Genomic DNA, 19739 nt, shown 5'->3' with positions numbered 1-19739 from the left:
TGGCGAGGAGCATGAATTGTTAAAGGAGACGGAGAAGGTGCATCCAGAATGGCCAGGAGAAGAGTTAGAGGAACCCAGGTGATGCGAGCCAAGGCAAGACGTGCTCCAGAGAGCAAAGGATGGCCACAGTGTCGCTTTACTGTTGAGAAGTCTGAGGAGCAAAGAGTGGAAACCCAGTGTGTTCATTATTTCCAGCTCCAGGCCCATTTGGCAGTTGCTGGTTTTTCATGGTGGCTGCTCCTCTTAGATTTGGGTCTTTGTCTCTTTGGACACTGCTCTTGGAGATCCCGGCCTCTGTTCTGTTTTTTCCTGATTCATACCCACAGCAGAAATCCACACTGTGGGCAGAGGAATGATAGAGAATAGTGACAGTTAATTAACTGTGGCTTTATTGGCTGCATATATTCGTTTAACTTGGATGCACATAAATCATCTTTATGATGAGTTAAAATCATTCCTTCCATCAATCTGGGGATGTTTACTTTCCTTTTAAATTATTTTTGCTGCATTTCTGTGAAGTTCATCTCTTTCTCTCAATTCTAAGTTTATTACTTAAGCAGATCAAGATGATCATCATCATTTTCAGAATTTTCTGTCACTACATTGCAGAAAGAACATAACGCAGAGAACTGAACCATCTTTTTTTTTCTCCCATGTTGGAGATTGAATGCAGGGGTGGTCTACCTGTGAGCCGCATCCCTGGCCCTTTTTATTTTGAGACAGGGTGTCTCTAAGTTGCTGAGGATCCCATTGAGTTGCCAGGGTGGCCTCCAGCTTGCAATTCTGCCTCGGCCTCCTGAGTCGCTGGGATTTACAGGTGTGCACTACCCCACCTTTTCCCAACTTTGTTCTTCTGAGTTGTTTTCACTGTATTGAGCTTGAGGTGGCAGCTGACCTCAGAGGAAATGCCCCCCGGCCAGGTCAGGTGGAGTCCTCAATAGCAGAGAGAGCTTTCTCTCCCTTAGTCACACGGTTTTCCATTCAGTCTCTTGAAGGCACCAGCTGAGGACCAGCCAGGCCTGCCCTGGGGTCTAGAGGGAGAGGGGCCAGGAAGCAAGGGGCTGGCAGGTGCTGGTGGCAGCCCTGGCCACCTGAGCTCCCCTCGCACTGGCCCATTTGGCCTTAGAAACTTGGAGCAGCACCTCCAGCTCTTGACTTCCTTCATTTCCACCCGGGTCTCGGGTCAGGTTCCCTCCTATGTATGATCTGATGCGTCGTCCACACGGCAGCGCTCCTGGGCAGCCCACTCGTGACATTGTGTGTTCACCAAAGGAGAGACTGTCAGCGGAGGAGTCTGAGCATCTGCAGGGCAGTGGAGACTGTCTCCCTCATGGCCTCTGATGTCCCTGTCATTTCTAAGGTTGTGAATGACCAGGAACACAGTGGAGGCTGGTTTTTGTCGCGTGAGTTCATCTTTAATCTACTGTAGACACGTGTGTGATTTTGTTTTGTTCTATTTAGCAACTTACGAACCACATTCGAGACACCCTGCCAAACTTCAGGAACAAACTGCAGGGGCAGCTGCTGTCCATCGAGCACGAAGTAGAAGCCTTCAGGAACTTCAAGCCCGAGGACCCCACCCGGAAGACCAAGGCCCTGCTGCAGTAGGTGGCTTCCTCCCCCCTGCTCACCTGAAGCTCGTGTCCTTGTCCTTGGCTGCGGCCTATTTGTCATGTTGTTGTGGATGAGGCTCAGTGATACACTGTGACCCTTGAGTTTTTATGTCTTCTGGAAGCAGTTTTTAATCTGATGCTGTTATTATGAATTTAACCAACGGCTCCTCCCGAGTTCAATAGTTGTCTTTCCAAAATTGTCTTCAGTGAGTAAAGTCAGGAGTGATAACGCAGGAGGCTACTGTTTGTCCTTAGTCTTAGAAGTGAGTAAATACATGAAAACATCGTCTGACTTTTACAACCGTTGGCATTGATGTCCCTTGTCCATATGATCTTTTTATTTCCCTTATTTCATGTGATTTATCTAGGTGCGTTTTTCAATGGAACAAGAACCTGGAATTTAGTTAAAAAAAAATAACAACATACAGACAATCAGGCCATGTTTTAATTTATTTTCCTTTCTGGTAATGATTTTAATGTAGCACCATAAAAATACAAATGTGAAAATCGCCAAGCATCTTCTCCCTCCTGCCCTGGGGCTGGTAGACTCACACCAGCGGCCTTGGGGCAGGATGTCAGTTGCTAGGAATCGGCAGCCACCAGGTCTCGCACATCACCCTCTCTCTGACTGCTTCAGGCCTGTCTGTTCCCTAACCCTGTGCGCAACGTGCCCAGGTCCACCTCCAAGACAGTGTTGGTCCCCTCTGTGGCACCTTCACCACTGCAGGCTCTCAGTGGAAACACCCTTAGTTTGGTATTAGAATTCCTTTCTTGGTGGGGAGGTTCTCAACCATGTGAATGATTTAAATGCCATCCTCAATGCATCCCATTTCCTCATTTAAAAGTTGAGGAGCTATGTAGCTCTTCTCTGTTACTCTTTCTTTCTATTCTTGGGTGTGGTTAAGCACTTGTGAAAACTGTTGAAGACACAGGGGAAGGAGGCGGGTTCTGCCCAGGCCCTAGTCATTATCTTATCATCCAACTGAAACTGGGATGCAGAGACTGGGTCTCGACTTCCTTCGTGGGGCTCAGGTGACAGAACTTCCCACTGAACTGTCGCTTACGAAGGCTGACTCGGCTCCCCTCGGAGGCCTCTCCTCTCTGGCCTGTTTCTTCCCTCCCTCCTGCCTTCCTCTCCTCCCCCCCCCTCCTCCTCTGATCTCTGTGTGTGCTGTCCTCAGGGCCTGGCTCTGTGTGGTCCTCCAGGGAGTCCATGATGAATCCCTCTGTTGCTCCCAGGAAGGGGTCAGGGTGGAGCAGGGGGTACAGATATAGAAGCTATTAATTGTTTAGACACAGAGCTGATAAATGCCGTGTTTCTGGGAAGTGTGAAATGGTAGGAGCCCAGATGACGAAGAGTTACACTGAGGAAAGGCATTGAGTCAGAGAGAAAATAACACTTGAGACCCCGAAGTAGGAGAGGAGTTGTCCCGGGAAGGAGGAGGCTGGAGAATATGTGACCTTCAGCACAACTTGGTCTAGGATCAGTCGGGGGTCCAGGTGGGGAAAGAGCAGCCAAAATTGGATTTTCTAATCTTCTCCAGTGTTTGAGAGTATGTGTCCCGTTATTGCCTTTCTAGGTGTTTAAAAGTAACAGCACACACATGAAACAGAGCTGAGCCCAGTCACACTCTAGTTTTTCTGGCCTAAGAATTTGTGATTATTTAATTGGCCCACAATCTTGATGAAAGAGAATTTTAAAAAAATATTTTAGATGGTCTGGATTTTTTTTTTCCTCGTAGATTTTGAATTTTTACCTTAAGAGAATTTATCTCTTCATTGAACAAATATTTAGTGAATATGTATAATGTGCCGAATTAGGGGAGATGGCTAAAATGCATGGCCCTTGTCCTTGGGGACAGGCAGCGTGTGGGCCGCTATGTGCTGGGCTGGAGGCAGAGGAGGGGCCTGACCTGGGCGGCCCTAAGGAATGGTGGTGGGTGAGGAGGGGCGGGGCACTGACAGTGTCCTCCCCAGGTGAGCTGAGAAGGTGAGCATGGAGGAGTGCTTAGAGGTGGGCTCAGGGGCTGCCAGGGTCAGACCATGAAGAACCTTGGGTGTCAGAAACCCCAGGAAGAGTTGTTCAGGGCTGAACCCAGGCAGCATCCGGGGTGAAGAAGAAGAGTCTCTTGTCTGTGGGACAAAAGGAGGCGGAGTGATCAACAGGTGGTGGCTACCTGGAAATGCCAGGCAGGAGCAGCACAGGTGCCCTGGGGTCCCTGCCTTGAGGGCGTGCCTTCCACCCTGAGGGGAAAGTCGGGAGAGCAGGAGAATGAGCAGGTCGGGAGTAGGAGATGTCAGTGGTTCAGGTTCTAGGTGCATGGAGTTCAGAGAAAATCACTGTCCAGCAGGCAGCTGGGTATATGGCCAACAACTCCCAGGAAGCAGGGGCTAGCACTGAAGGTCGGAAAAACTAGTTCTTGATGACCCTTAAAGCCACCCTCAGATCACCTGGGGCAAATTTATAGCATGAGGAGAGATTGAGGCTTTGGTACTGGAGGAACCAAGAGTGATCCCCAAGTGTGAGGAGGTTCACCTGGAGCAGCGGGGACTGTGGACCAGGGTGGGGTCACAGGAGCTGAGCTCCATTTGACTATTTTACAAGTTTTATTGTGACACTTGAATTTTTATGTCAGATATTCTTTAAACACCATTTCATGATTGCAGCCAAGTGAGCAGAATGCAATGAAAGACAAAGATACTGAAGGTATTTACTCTAGTAATTGTCTGAAATAAATCTTAACCATGTGTGTTTCTTATAATAATGTTCTGAAAGCAGAACAAAGCACAGGGTCAACTCCACCAGTAGGTGCCACTAGGAACCCCAGGAAAGGATAGCAAGAGCCAAGCAGAGCCAAGCCAGCCACCTCTAACTCGACCGTCTCAATTCTAGGATGGTTCAGCAATTCGCGGTGGACTTTGAGAAGAGAATCGAAGGGTCAGGGGACCAAGTGGACACCCTGGAGCTCTCCGGCGGTGCTAAAATCAATCGCATTTTCCACGAGCGCTTTCCTTTTGAGATAGTGAAGGTTCGTACTGAATGACGTCTCCCCCTGCTTCATTTCCGTGTTCTGTTTTACCAGCCTCTTGCCCTGACGCTACCTGAATGGTTTGGGTCAGTGATGGTCCTTTGGACAAAAACCTCTGTACTCGGGGAATGACATTCAGGAGAGAAATTTTCTTTTCTGATTTTTACTTAGTGGAAATTTCACAACATTCCAAATCGTTTCAATAAAAACGAGTTGAGATGTTGTCCAATTCAATATTTCCCAGGCCCTTCTATGACTCGGAGTTCCAGGGGCCACTGAGGAAGACCTGGGAGATTTTAATTGGTCTAATAAAGAGGCACAGAAAATGAACAAACGTGAACATAAAAAAGTGGTATTTTGGCAACGGGAAGTGACCGCCACTTTTCATGGGATGTCGGGCCAGTTCTCTGTGAGCGAGGGACATTTAAGCCCCAGCCAGAAGAGCACCTCGTGGGCAAGGCCCCAGGGCAGGTGAAGAGCCACGGGCTGGTGCAGAGCTGAGAAGGCAGAGGCGCCCGGGGGTCCAGACGGGAAGGAGCTGCTCGGTTCACACGGGCTTCCGAGGTCGGGGTGAGGTGTTCACACTTAGCAGTGGAGGGTTTTAAGCAGGAGTGTGGCCACTTTGGCTAAATGCTAGAAAACACAGGGCCTGCTGGCCCCTAAAGAGCAAGAGAAGGGTAAGGTAAGGAAAAGAGTGAGGTCAGGCCCAAGGCACGTCCACTGTCTACAACCTCAGAGCTCTCAAGAAGAAAGTAAAATATAAATCGAAACACACAGTGAGGCCTAGGGTCTTGAAGGGGATCTTGTGCTCGGGGGAGACCCTAAAACTTAAATTTCTGTGGTGTCCCACTAAATGACCTGGAGAGAGAGAGAGAGAGAGAGAGAGAGAGAGAGAGAGAGAGAGAGGTGCGCCTCTTGGGATTTGAGAGGTGAGGTCAGCAGGGCTTGGATTGATATGGGGGTGGAAGACAAGACTAGATAGGACTCCCACGTTTTGGCTTTGAGCTGAGCGGTGGTGCCCATCACATGAGGAGAATGAGGAGAAGCAGTGATCGTCTGGAGGTGTGAATGGGGCTCTGTTGTGCACTCGCGGAGTGTGAAACAAAGGCAGCTGAGTCGTTCCAGGGACTGCTACTTGCTGCTCCTGCTGTGGGCAGCAGACGGGTAAGTGGGTTGTTTTATTAAAGTGTGATGAGTGATGAGCTTCAGGGTGCTCTGGAGACAGCCCCCAGATGTGGATCCCAGCCCAAGTCCTCCAGGCAGCCAGGCTGCTGAGCTGAGCAGGCAGGACGGGGAGCCAGAAGAGCAGGAAGAGGTGGCAGAGGGGAGAAGGACAAAGGCTCCCAACTGTGTGGCCACAGGGTGTGGCAGAAGGGAGAAGGACAAAGGCTCCGAACTGTGTGGCCACAGGGTTTGGTAGAGACGGAGGTAAGTCAAGGTTCTAGGGCATAAAGCACGAGGGAGGAATCAACAAGAAGTGGGACTGGAGCGGCCGAGTCCCGAGTCAGGTGAACCTGCGTTCGCGGGATCGCCCTCCCAGGACTCAGCTCTGTGACACTTTGATCCTTCTTCCAAATAGATTTATGGTACCCAGGGCTTCGGGGAAACGTTCACCCAGCATTCTATCCTATATTGGCTTGGCGAAATATTATTAATTTCCTTTTATAAAGAGCCTTGAACGCAGGTGGTTGAAGTGGCCAGGGAGAAAAGACAGCCATCGGTAACCTCAGGACGGCGTGCTGCTGCCGGGCAGGTGACACTCTCACTTACGCAGGTTCATTGATATGCAGCAAAAGAATCAGCGAGTGGCCAGCTTAATGTCTAGAAGTCATCCTTTATGCCCAGCACCTCTTAAATATAATAAAGTTAAAATCTGCTGCACTATGACTCCCAGAAATCCCTCGGGTCCTACGTTGCCTTGAACTTCATATAAACAGATGTTTTGACCATCTGGGTTTAGCTTAGGAGAGACATGAGTATCCGTTTATTAATAACTCAGTCAAGTTATTTTTGTTCTGCAATATTCAACAACATTATTATTCAAAGGCATTAAATGTCATAACCGTGGCTCATTTTGCATCTGCAGATGGAGTTCAATGAGAAAGAACTGCGAAGAGAAATCAGCTATGCCATCAAAAACATACACGGGATCAGGCAAGTTTCTGGTGTTTTCCTGTGTTCAGTTCAAGCTACCAAAGAAAGGGAATGTTGGCTAGAGAAGTAGCCTTCCCATCCTCCGGACAGAGGCGGGTGCAGAGGCAGGAGGAAGAAATGGGACCCCTTAGTCTGGGCTCACTGGTAACTTACTACCGTGCCACAGTCAGGTTTTTTTTTTTTTTTTCCCAATGAAAACAAAACAAAACCAAGCTACTTTCTGCACAGTGGAAGACACAGAGAAGGGCGAGACCCTGATCTCCACAGCCTGGGACTCCCAAGGTTTTGGCTTCGAGCTGGGTTTCAGGGAGGGAGGCCCCAGGTGCTCCTGAGCACATCACTGGCACAGAGGAGACACTGGTTCCTTTTAACCGAGTTGTGGAATGAGACTGAGAAAGGGAATGATGGAGGTTACTTAGGAGTGGAACTCTGCCTGTTGATAGGACGCTATCAGACCGCCAAGGTGTGTGCGGACTTATGCTTGTGTGCTTGTGAGAGCGGGATGTGTGCTTGTCTGTGTGTGTTCAGGTGAGGTGAATGTGTGCTTGTCTGTGTGTGTTCAGGTGAGGTGAATGTGTGCTTGTCTGTGCGTGTGTGTGAGGCGGGCATGTGCTTGTGAGTGCGTGTGCGAGGCGGGCAAGTGCTTGTGAGTGCATGTGCGGTGGTAAAGCTGTGGTGGGAAGGAGGAGAGGGAATGGCCTTGCTGAGGCTGGAGGGCGGGAAGGGCTCCCGGGAAGGAGGCAGGCTGAGCCCAGGGTAGAGGTGGGAAGGTGCGGCAGGTTTTGTGGGGCGAGGACTTCACACGTGATTGGTCGGAGGAAGGTGGATGGGAGAGCAGAGGGCCAGGGTGGACAGGGAGAATGGGGCCCGGATTTCCCCTGTGCAGAATGAGAATGTTCTAAGTGACGTTCTTTAGTCTTTTCAGGCTGATACAACAAATGATCATAGATGAGTGACTAAAACCAGCGACACGGTGTCTCACCGTTCTGTAGGGTGGAAGGCCAAGCTCAGGGTTCCAGCACAGGGCGCTCTGGGGAGGACCTTCCTCTGATTTGCTGGCCGCTGGCTTTCCTGTGTCCTCCCTGGCAGACAGAGCTGGCTGATCAATGCCTCTACAGGGCATGATCGTGTCCACTAGAGCTCCACCCTTAATGGCCTGCTGCCTCCCCAAAGCTCCACCTCCTGACACCGTCACACTGGGGAGAATTTCTAGGGGACACATACGTTCTGTCCACAGCAAGTTCTTCAAAGAACTAGGACAATATTTTGAAACACATTTCTGGAGTTTATGTACAAAGGCCAAACATGATTTAACAAGTGAAAGTTACATAGAAGCAACCTGAATGCAAGGTAACACAGCACATCCTCCCTGTCCTTTAGATTTAGATGACTTACAAGACCCAGTTCTATGTAAATGCTCTGTAAATAGTTGTATTTTTAGACTGTATTTTTCAGACAGTGACAAGAAATAAGTCTGTACGTGCTCAGTAGAGATACAGTTTTTCTCTGGATATTTCCAGTTAGTAACGGCTGAATCCACAGAGGTGTAGCCCAACAATATGAAGGGCCCGCTGCATTTCCTTCTACTGATTTGGAGTAATGAAGTGACGGTTAAATATTAGTTACAACTTACATCATAAGTCAAGAAAATATATTGGGCGTTTGTGTGGGAATGGTGGGCAAGGGAGGGAGGTCCTGGACATGGAATGTCAGACCTTGCCCATGCTGGGCAAGCGCCGTCCCACCGAGCTACGTCCCCAGCCCTTGAGCATCGTTTGTAACCTCCCGTAGCTTGGCACTTACTGTGGAGTAGCATTGTGGGTAGAACCATGCTACATAACTTTTGGTGCTTACTACCTTACGTGACAATCTAAACATTTTTCAGAGTATTGGGTGCCACTCCATGGTTTATGTCTAGCACAGTCCTTTCTCTCCTGCATCCAGGACGGGGCTGTTTACTCCGGACATGGCATTTGAAGCGATAGTCAAAAAGCAGATCGTGAAGCTGAAAGGGCCTTCCCTGAAGAGCGTGGACCTGGTGATGCAGGAGCTGATCAACACTGTCAAGAAGTGCACCAAGAAGGTGAGCTGGACCGCCTGGCCTCCCAGCAGGTGCCCTGGGACCCAGCCGCCACTCCTGTTCCAGGGCATGGTCTCGCTCCCTGACCCTGGCCTTGTCACAGACATTTTGTGTTGGTCCAGGGAGGGACTGTGGACGTGTTGGGTGGGAAGGGCTGTCCTGATGGGCAGATGAACTCCTTCTCTTAGCCCATTCCAAAGGTTGGCTGGGCCTGAGAGAGGGGGCCTGGGCTGAGCATCCGTTAGAACAAGTGGATAAACGCCCCATGGTCATGTTTCCTATAAAGTGTGTGGATGAAGGTGATTCCAATGAGAATCATTGATATTGTGTGTATTGATAAGAAAACTCTTGTATATTATCAATGATTCCACTTGAGCTGCGGCATTTTGAGAAGAGCAGTGTATAAGGGTTTGGAGCCCAGCCTTGGAGGCCCACTTACCTAGATTCTGTGTGACCTCAGGCATCATTCTTAACCCCTCTGGTCTTGCTCATTTATGTGTGGGTTGGGTTTATGTGGATCATGTCACCTCAGTGAAAACTAAAGGAGATGAAGCCCAAAGCCTATGGACTCCCATTGCTGATTGACAGAGGCAGTTGAACTCCTAGGAGGATGGAAGGAGTACCTCCTAGAAGGAACAGAAGAAGATTGCTTAGGAAGATGGTGCCTGGGGTAGGGTGGGCCTAAGCTTATGATAGCTGCCACAGGCATCAGCACCATCTCTCTATGTCCAGATAGTTATGGTTTTGTTAGCTTTTTTTTTTTTTTTTTTTTTTTTTTTTTTTTTTTGGTAGCAGGGTTGAATCCAGGAGCATTTAGCATTTAACCACTGAGCAACATCCCCAGGCCTTTTTTGTATTTTATTTAGAGACAGGGTCTCGGTGAATTGCTTGGGTGAATTGCTGAGGCTGGCTTTGAACTCGCTATCCTCCTGTCTCAGCCTCCTGAGCCGCTGGGATTACAGGATGCACCGCCTCTCCCAGATGTTTTTGTTAGTTTGTTGTTAACTTCCCTTACACAGAGTTACTCACCTCCCTGAAAAAACAGTGGGAAGAAGAGGAAGAGAACAAATGATGGCATGAATGTGAATACTGGTCCCATGACCGGTCAGAAAGGCTCAGCTGAAGGAGAGGGGTAGGTAGTAGAGGCTGGCAGGCTACCTTCCCAGGTGGAGGCTGAAGGAGGACGGCATGGCGGGAGCCTGGGACCCAGACGTAATTCTGGAGGTTCAGATTCCTCCCCGAGAGCTCTAACTGCATTCCCCTTCCCAACCTCTCTTCCAAAAACGGGAAAAGCCCCAGGAGATCAGGGACGGAGGGAGAAGGCAGGAGAGAGCACACAGGAGAAAAAGCACTCTATCCAGCGCTCCTACGGAAATGTGAAGGAGTCACGCGTCACTCCCTGCTGTCTTTGTCCACTCTGCAGAATGCAACCTGTCCTGTCACCTGGGTTTTTAAAGCTCTTTCACTTGATCTCTCAACCCATTTGCAGGGTTGAGGGGGTGCTGCTTTCCCTGTGACCACAGGGACGGTCACGGTGGCCACAGATGAGCTCGGAGAGAAGCCCCTCCTGAGATGGCCTCTGTACTCTGGCCTCCAGCAGTGAAGCTGCCTTCTTCCCGGGGGCCAATCGCCTTGAGCTTGTTCTCAAACCTGGTTAGCCGGCTGTCCTGACTTCAGTCATGTACCTGAAATGAACAGTGAATAAACTGATGGAATGCAGGAAGGGCTGAGCTTTGTTTCCGTGCAAACAAAGCCAAATGCTTTGGAAAGTCTTGATAGATGTTAGCTACAAAACTTCGTTATTAAGCGGGCAGAGGCAGGAGAATGGTAAAATCATATGTGTGGTGGGGGCTTATGAGAGTCTAGGTAGTTTTGCATTCAGATTATTTCGCCAGTTTGATCAGGTTCTGCTCCTGCTTTAAAGAAAGCAGAACTGGGCATCACAGATGAAGGCTGTGGCTTATGTAAGACAGAAGATGCATAACTCCAAACAGCGGCACCATGTGCAGAGAGCAGGCCCTGGCCTTACATCAAAAGATTGGCACATGTGTGTACTTTTATGTTTTAAGTTATATAAAGTGTTTATGGTATGTATGAATCTTTTTTTTTTTTATCATTTCCTATTTTATCCGACTTACTGGAAATCACCAGTCGGCCTGGTCCCGACAGCCTGTTCCTGGACACTCACGGCTTTGTTCTTGCTTTCCAGCCTTTGAACTCCCCTTTCCATTATTCTCTCTGGATCAACATCCTGAATATTTTTACTGTCTTCTCAAAACATTCTATAGTCTGCGTTACATAAAGTAAAACCTAGCTTTCTCCCTGAGATGATTGTTTACCCTGTAGCTTCCTTCATCAAAGGCCCGACCCTAAAACATTTAAGGGCCTGAGTCGGGCAAGACATTGGCCTACTTCTCTGTTTGTGGGTTCCAAACGCGATTTCATCACCTTCTTGACAAAGTCTTCCTTATGGTCTGGGTGGTACCTGTCCCTCCACCCTCAGATGCAACATCTCCATCCATCCTGGCTGTTCCGTGTGTCCGTCAGGATGTTTGGAACCTGGCTGACATTTTCCCTCTCCATCCCAAGTTCGCCTTCAGTGGGGAAGACGTCGGTGCCCATGTAGTCATCATGCCCGGCACCACTCTTCTTGAGATCTCCGACTCCTGTGTTCCCTCCTCAGTCCCCACTGGTGGGGCACTTCCGTGACCTCTTGTGGCCCTCGTCCTCATGAGCACATGTTTGACCAAGAGGTGACAGACTCCGACTCTAGGGCTTGCAGGTTGCTCACCGCTCCTCCCTGACTTCTTTGGAGCTGAGCTAACTGGAGAATTGATGGAAGAACTCAGCAGAGGTTTGGAATTCAGTGTCCACTTGACACTGCTGGGTATAGATGGGAAAGCCGGCCTGGGGTCTGCTGCTTCCAGCAGTGAACCTTGGAGCCCACCATGGTGGAGAGGGTTGGAGGGGACCACCTTTACTTTCCTGGCCTGGCGGTTCAACCTGCTGCAATTAACTTTGTCACCTGCTGAAACTCCAAGAGGGGGGAAATTTCTCATTTCGTTTTCTCTCTCCCCCGGATTGCTGAGGAATCAAAGATAATCATCCCATTTGTGTGGTTGGTGCCGCAGTATGTCCACAGTCTACCTTGGTGTAGTCTTAAGGACTCTCAGTGGTGCTTCAGGGTGTTGTTTTGGGGTGCACCGTGATCATCCGTAACAGTGGGGTCCATCATGCCGTGTTTGTACATGCACACAACATCCACGGATCAGTCTCATTCCCCGGTACCTTCCCTCCCGCCCCCCGGGTCTGCCCTCTCTAGTGTCCAGGGTATTCTTCATCAATGACTTCCTCTGTTCTTCAGAGTGGTGAGGCTGAACTTTCCTTTTCTCTCGAGATCACTTCCCTTGTAACTTTCCTCCTCACTTCCACTCGTGATTTCATTGCCTGGAAGTGGGGCCGTTAATGTCTTGTCCTCTGATCCCTAAGCTTCCTTATCCCCGACCAAGGCTGGACTCGAGCCCGTATCCCCACTTCCTTAGAGAACTGGCTCTTCTGGTTCTTCCGTTTCCTGCGCTGCTGCCTCCTCCGTCCCGTGTGTGGCCTCGTGTGTGCCAGGCAAGCGCTGCACCAGCCCCTCCACATTTAAAAAAATCAGCACTTAAGTTTTTTATGACTCTCCTTATTTAAAAAAAAATAGTGCCCATAAACCCATGGTCAGCCATGCCTTTCCTATTCACGGACAAACTTCTTGGGGACAAAAGTAGTTTATGCTGTGTCAGTCAGCTGTTCCTCACTGAGACAAAATACCTGAGAGAAGCAACAGGTTGAGGAACAATCTATTTTGCCTCCCGTGTTTAGAGGTTGCAGTCCATGGTTGGCTGGCTCCAAGGCAGGAACTCCATGGTGGGTGGGTGTGGCCGAGGAAAGCTGCTCCATCCGTGGCAGCCATGGAACAGAGAGAGACAGGACTGGGGACAGGAAATACCCTTCCAGGACGTGCCCCAGGGAGCTGCCTCCTCCACCTCCCAGTAGATCATTCCGCTCTCAATGGATCCATCCTGACAGGTGAGAGCCCTGGCCATCCAGCTGCTTCCCAGAGCCCCACCCTGAACGTCACTGCACTGGGAACAAGCCCACACATGAGCCTTTGGGGGGCAGTCCACAGCCAAACCACGGCGCTTGCCGTCTAATGGTCCCTTCTCGGTTAACTCCCCAGCGGTCACCTGGTTTCCTGTCCGTCTGTCACATCATGGAAGTATTTCTGGCTGCGGTTGATCCGTTCCTGAGGTGCACCTCCACGGGGAGCGCTGTGGCCTTGGTCTGTCCTCTTTTCCCTGACCACTCCTCCACTTTCTCCTACAGGGTGTCCACACGGACCTGCCTATAAACTGGCCTCCCCGTTTCCAGGCGTTGGCATTAGTCCACGTGACTCCCCCTTGGAGGGCCTCCCTTCCCCTCCTTTGTCACCCGCCATCCCTTCTGGGTTTTAAAGATGCAGGCGGTCGCCGTCTTTCCTGAAGCTCTTCCTAGAGGCCCTCTGTGTGTCTGTGCCTCTTCTCTGCTCCTTGTCCCTTGTCCGTGCTCCCATCCGCACCTTCTCTCTCTCTCTCCCTTCTTCTCTCCTTCTCTCCCTCCCTCCCTCTCTCTTCTCTCTCTCTCTCCCTCCTTCTCTCCTTCTCTCCCTCCCTCCCTCCCTCCTTCTCTCTCTCTTCTCTCTCTCTTCTCTTCTCTCTCTCTTCTCTCTCTTCTCTCTCTCTCTCTTCTCTCTCTTTCTCTCTCTCTCTCTCTCTCTCTCTCTCTCTCTCTCTCTCTCTCTCTCTCCCTCCCTCCCTCCCTCCCTCGGGCTCTCTGACGCTGTGGGGCCTCATTGTGTGGGCGCCTCCTCCGGCTGATTCTAAGCTCTTTTCAAAGAAAGCTGAGTCTTCTCCCTTCCTCTCCCCAGACCGGGCGCAGTGACCAGCCCAGGTGAGGAGCCTTCTGTCAGTACCTAGTAACAGCTGCCCTGACGCCAAAGCAGCGCCTGCTTGATTTTAAAGAGGACTTGATGACACTGGGGCAGATTCTCCTTTGAGCATGTGCCATTTATTATTGCTCATTTTGATGGTCTTGGTCTGGGCCTCCTCAGAGCCACCCTGAACTGCTGAATCTGGTCTCATGAAAATCTTCTGCAGAGCAAAATATTCCAATTCGTGTTGAGTATGGTGAGGCTTTATTATTTGACATTTTCTGAACACAATCCATAGAGAAGGAGATTATACAATTTATCGTCCAACACAACATATTTTTGAGACATAAAGAGGACGTTATTAATACTTTCACTGGCATAAGAAGAATGATTATGCCAGCCTGCCCCGGACAATGGGAAAATGTATAACTATTCCAGCTGTATTGTAATTCCCCCCCTACACACACACACACACACACACACACACACACACACACTCTTACACTTGAAACCTTGTTTTGATTTACAACTCATGTTGAATGCCTTATGTGTAAAATCTTTAAATGTTTTTTTCCTTAAGCCACATAAATAAACATCAGGGAAAACATATGGGATTTATGTGTGTTCAAATAACAAAGCACAAAGCTAGACTTCTAACCCCGGAGAATGCATTTCTTCTCAGATATTTTCTCACTGCTGCCTCTGGGGCCCTGGAGGGCAGACATGGATGCTGGAGCTTTATGAGCTATTTGGCTTCGCTTCAGGGACATCTCGACTTGGAATTGTTCTGGTGGGCATGGATTTTCAGCTGCTTTTCTTTACCTCCTCTTCTCCAGGACAGCATCACAGGGTCCTGAGGTTCCTTTAAGGAAACACAGAAAGGAACATCTTGTTGTTTTTTTCTTTTTAACCACAGTTTAGCAACTGTGCCATTTATTGGCCTTTTGGGAAACCACATTCTTGGATTGCCATGATACCAATTAATTAATCCCCCCCACCCCCAAATAGGAAAAAAAAAACAGTGTTGCAAGGAGAAAAAAAAATACCTTAGTTGGCTCTTAGAAATAGAGGCAAAGATTTTCTATTAAAAAGAGCTGCTAGAAGAAATGCGTTTTGCGGCATGTTGGGTAAGTAGATTTCTGGCCCTGAAGCCACACAACCAAGCAGTGGATCCCAGGTCCCTGGCCGGCTTGTATGCCTGCAGATCGCGCCTCTTCTCATCTGTAAGCGCTCTCCTTTTCTGTGCCTTACAACTGTGCTGCGTCCCCATTTCTTCAGCAGGCGAGCACACAGCAGGAGAAATGTGCCGCCCTCATTTGTAGTGGTGCAAGCTACCTGCACGGTCACACCCTGGCTTCCTTCCTGTCTCTGCCCAAAGGTGCCCTCCACCAAGTCTGACTTCTATGCATAACCGCCCGCCCCCTCCCTGAACGCACACGTGCACACCACTCTTCATCTACCTGCCAAGCTATATTCTTCTTGGCACGTTGGACTCTCTGAACGACCCTACTCGGGTCTCTTGCTGCCCTTGTTGCTGGACAGGACAGGGAGTTGGAGGCTGTCGGCTCCGTGGCAGAGGGGGTTGGCCAGACAAGCTCATGGCTCTCCCTGCAACTCCTGGAACAGCCCGGTGTTCAAGAGCAATTATTGAATGAACAGTTGAGAGTGTAAGTGGCCCTTGTCTCATTGATCTGGCAGGTGGGTGTCCGTTGGGCTGAAGCAGGAAAGAGATGGCCACATAGCACCACTCCAATAGGCTTTGTTGGGAGGTCTGATTGACGTGCTGGCTTTCCACTATGAAGTGACTCCTGTTGTACACCCCCAGCCCGTGCCGCCCGTCCAACTGGCTGGTGCTTGCTTGCCTTGTATGTAGTCAGTGCCTCATGTACTAGCCTGCAAATCAGGCTGGTTTGAGCCTTTTATTGAGTACTGCCGGGAATTCAGGCCTGGGACTTGATTTTAAAGGGACGTTCACGTGTCACCTTTTAATCTCACAGTTCATTAAAGGGCTGTATAATGAATCCTTAATTTATAATTTACCGTGGTCTCTGTTTTTCTTCCTACCCTCTGATTTTTCCTTTTCCATTCTAACTGCTCATTAATGTGTCTACCAGAGGTAACTTGGAAAGAGAGGAGACGGAAACCTTGCAAGACCTCCAGGTGCCGTTTTGACCTGGTGTCGCGCCATCGTGACCTACTGGCTGTTTTCTGGATTACCTAAGAGGAGACTATGCCTCTTCTGACTGCTGAACAGTTTTCTTTCACCCAAAGTCGGACTTTCTGTTTTTCTTTCTTGGCATGTGCTAAGTAACACTGAAGTCCTCCTCACGGCCCTGTTTAAAAGTTTTTCCATCCTAGGCCTCCTCATTCCTTCAGCAGTTGTAGAAAATATCTGAGGTTTGGAGCTTGGGGATTTGCCCGCTTGGAGGAGGAGGAATAACCCTTTTTCTCTCTCTGCCTGCTTTACCCAAGCCCGTCTACCTGGGACCTGGCTCCCTTCCCCTCTCTGCCAGCCGCACCCAGGTCTACCGGACACCCTAACATGCCACCCCTGTGTGATTCAGAACGTCGCCCTGTGGCTGGCTCCTGGCCCAGCTGCTCCTTGCCTGTGGTCCCCCACCCCCCACTGTGGACATGGTGCACCTGTGTTTCCCGTACCTTGGCCGATGTGCTGTGTCGGACAGTTTTCTCATCTCCTGAATAAATTCAGTGTTACACCCTGACACAGACGATTCCTCTGGGGAGCCTGGTGGGAAGGTCCAGTTCATGGAAAGAGGAATAAATTGACTCTTGTGCCTTCATGAGTATTGTAAGCGTTAGTGCTCAGTTTGCAGCAAGTGGGCGACACTTGAAGACTCACAGCTTTTTGATAAACCGAGCCCCCTGTCTCCAGTTGTGCTAGGTCTGGCGAACTCGGAGGTTTTGTCCTGTTTGCAGTCTCGCCTCTCGGCACATGTGGACCTGAGAGCGGAGGTGACCTGTCAGCCTGAATGGCTGCTTGAGGCACTGAACTGGTTACTCTGGAAGCTGAGGAAATCTTTCCTGGGCTCAGGCCTGTTCCAGGAGCAACCTAATAGCTTGGCTCTTAAGATCCAATTAATAGTATAAGAGTGTGAATTTTGTTTTATTGGGTAGAAATATCTTTGAAGTAACTGTTTTTTCTCTAAAGAAAAATGTGGTCCTTGCTTAAATTTTTATATTGAAGTCCCGCAAAAATAATGATATACTACCCTAAATAACTTAGAATATTGAACACAGTTAACGTTTGTTACAGGGCTACTTTCTTTCAGAATACACATCATTAAATTCTTCTCCCAGAATTCCACATTTAGGGTCGTGATTCCAAAAGTCATACAGGTGACATGGCTTCGCCACTGAATCTTCCTTATTGTTTAAGAACAGTCAAGTGATTTGAACAATAAGCTTTTTAGAAGTCATTTGCCATTTAACCGACGTACAGTTTGAGACTTTCACTGCCGTGGGGTGAACATGAACCTTCCAGTGGCAGGTTTAGGCCTTCACGTCCTCAGTTTTCTCTTTCTGAAATCGACTTCTCGTGTAGGACTGTTGATCGGGATGATCCACCTGCTGCTCCACCCTGTAAGGTTTTAATGTTGGGTTCTATGACACACACTGAGCCTAGCTGCCCAGTGAATGACTGTGTGGGATATAAATTTAGGAATAAAAATCTTTTTAACCAACAGTAAAGCCACACAAGCTGGGCAGGGCCTCCTGTCCAGTGGACGAATGAGATAGTGGCAGGTAGCCTGACTGGAGACCACTGCGGGTCAGCAGGACCCTCACCCCTCTTCCTATCTTAAGAACTGGGCTTTGCTGGACAGCCGGCTGTCAAAACCAGCGTTTCTGAATTCTACCCGTCCACGACCCTTTCCAGACCAGCCGGCCAGGGCCCGTAACTCGGGGGCTGCCTTTCAGCGATGCCTGGTGTCGTCTTCAGTGTTCTTCCTCCAGGAGGGCGGTTCTTGTGATCTGTTTTCTCTTTCCTTGGTTCCTCTTAGGATTTAGGTTTACTGACTTCAGGTGGTTCCTGGGAGGTACAGAGTCATGGACTTGGGCAGATTTCTCTCCTGGAAAGCCTGAACCCCTGGGTTGTAGAGAAGAGGTGTGCATGTACACACAGGCACACATGCAGGCAACATGCACACAGGTGTGCACACATGTGAGTACACACACATGCATACATACCTACACACACTCACAAACCAGTCCTCTGCGGGGGCCTGTGGCCTGAGGCCTTCTTGGAGACTGGACTCTCGTCATTTTGGCCTTAATGAGGTTCATGTTCCGGCCTTGGGTCCTTCAGTTGTCAACCACTTAGTTTCTTTTATATTGCCCTATTTAGTGGTTTAATAATAACCCCTGTAATCCATTTCCTAAGTGTTGAAGGCACTGCTCTTCCTTGGTGGATGGTGATCCTTGCATATTTACTTCTCCACGACTCTGGAACATACTTACTTCTCCACGACCCTGGAACAGTGGGGCTGTTATCCAAGACCAGGTGTCCCAGGAAGACCTGGAACGCCTGCGTGCAGAGGAGCAGCCGCTGGCCGTTGGTGCCAGGTGTGCCACCCAGGTCTGCACTCAGTGAGGAGGACTGGTGTGGATCCGTTGCCTCCCTCACCAGAAAGGCTTTCCTAAGCCCCACAGAAGATCATCTGCAGGATGCTCAGAGCACCAAAAGGGATCTGGGGTGGCAGAGCTTTTCTGGGGTGTGTTTCCAGAATGGAAATGGATTTCCATTTGCATTTTATAATAATTCATGAAATAAACTCCCCGATGAGCACATGTGGCAGGATTCGGCTACCAGAGAGCTGTTCCTTCTTAAGGTGAGGAGCTGGGGCCTTCTGATGAGATGCTGGACGATGACTTAGAGGTGAGAAAGACAGCTGGGTTTCTATGTGTGTGTAGTATTACTACAGAGCTACTCGATATCCACTTTAGAAAATACCAAGGACTTAAAGTATGGAGGACTAAAGGTGTGCATAGTACAAAGATAACCTTTTGTGGAACTTGTGCAGATATTTTTCTGTGCACAGACAGCAGATTTGCTGCACTAGTAGGTCAGGAGATCTTACCATTACCACTTTTCTGTGAAGTTCTGCAGTTTGTGGTCATGCCGAGAGGCCTGGTTCTAACCTTTTGAAATTTGAGGAAATAATCTGTGCTCAAGACCTTTGGGACTGTCAGGTTCTTGGGCTGGATTTTTTAAGGAGATGAGGGTGCATGGTGGGGTGTGTGTGTAATCACATGATATATGTGATAGCCTGATTTTTCTTAGTGTTGTAAATACTGTCATTAGAGATCATTCAAAATATGATTTGAAATGACCACATCCCACTTCATACATGGATCTACCTTAGTTTATTTAAGGTCACTAGGTATGTAGGTGGTTCATAGTTTTTGTCTGTCTTATTGCTATTCTAACTAATGCTGTAATAAACGTCATTATCAATTTAGCTCCAATCCTGTGAAGAAAATTGAAGTGTGTGTGCGTGTGTGTGTGTGTGTGTGTGTGTGTGTGTAGGATTCAAGATCTTTTTTTTTTTTTTAATTAGAAGTTTAAGTCTCTCTGCTACTTGAAGTTAATAGAAAAATATAAAACCCCTGTGACTTGAGGGGAAACCCTGGACCCACCGTTTTGGTCTTGGCAAGTTACGTAACCTCTTGTGCTTCATTTTCCTCCTCTATAAAATGGACTTAAGAATGAGACCCACTTCTTAGGCTTGTTGTGAATATTGAACACATGCCTAGCACAGAGCCTGGTGTGTGGTGAGCACTAGGTGGACGTCAGCCTTGATCCTTTTCCTCATCTCTTCCGTACTCTTCATCCTGGAATCCTGCTAAGCGTCACCTCTGCAGGGCACAGTGTGAGGTAGGGTCTAGGTTTTTGCTTT

General features: G+C 49.1%; 1 protein-coding gene across 1 annotated transcript in view; it reads left to right on the top strand.

Moving 5' to 3' along the window:
• Dnm3 (dynamin 3) overlaps positions 1-19739 on the top strand; it is a 431668-nt gene that overhangs the window by 139970 nt on the left and 271959 nt on the right. Inside the window, exons 7-10 of the mRNA XM_026388451.2 lie at positions 1462-1604; positions 4507-4642; positions 6729-6796; positions 8741-8879. Coding sequence (XP_026244236.1) covers positions 1462-1604; positions 4507-4642; positions 6729-6796; positions 8741-8879 — 486 coding nt within the window. The remainder of the gene's footprint in view (positions 1-1461; positions 1605-4506; positions 4643-6728; positions 6797-8740; positions 8880-19739) is intronic.

This window comes from Urocitellus parryii, chromosome 9 (genome assembly GCF_045843805.1).
Source record: "Urocitellus parryii isolate mUroPar1 chromosome 9, mUroPar1.hap1, whole genome shotgun sequence".
In the NCBI taxonomy this organism is placed as follows: Eukaryota; Metazoa; Chordata; class Mammalia; order Rodentia; family Sciuridae; genus Urocitellus; species Urocitellus parryii.
This window is presented reverse-complemented; position numbering and strand designations above follow the sequence as displayed.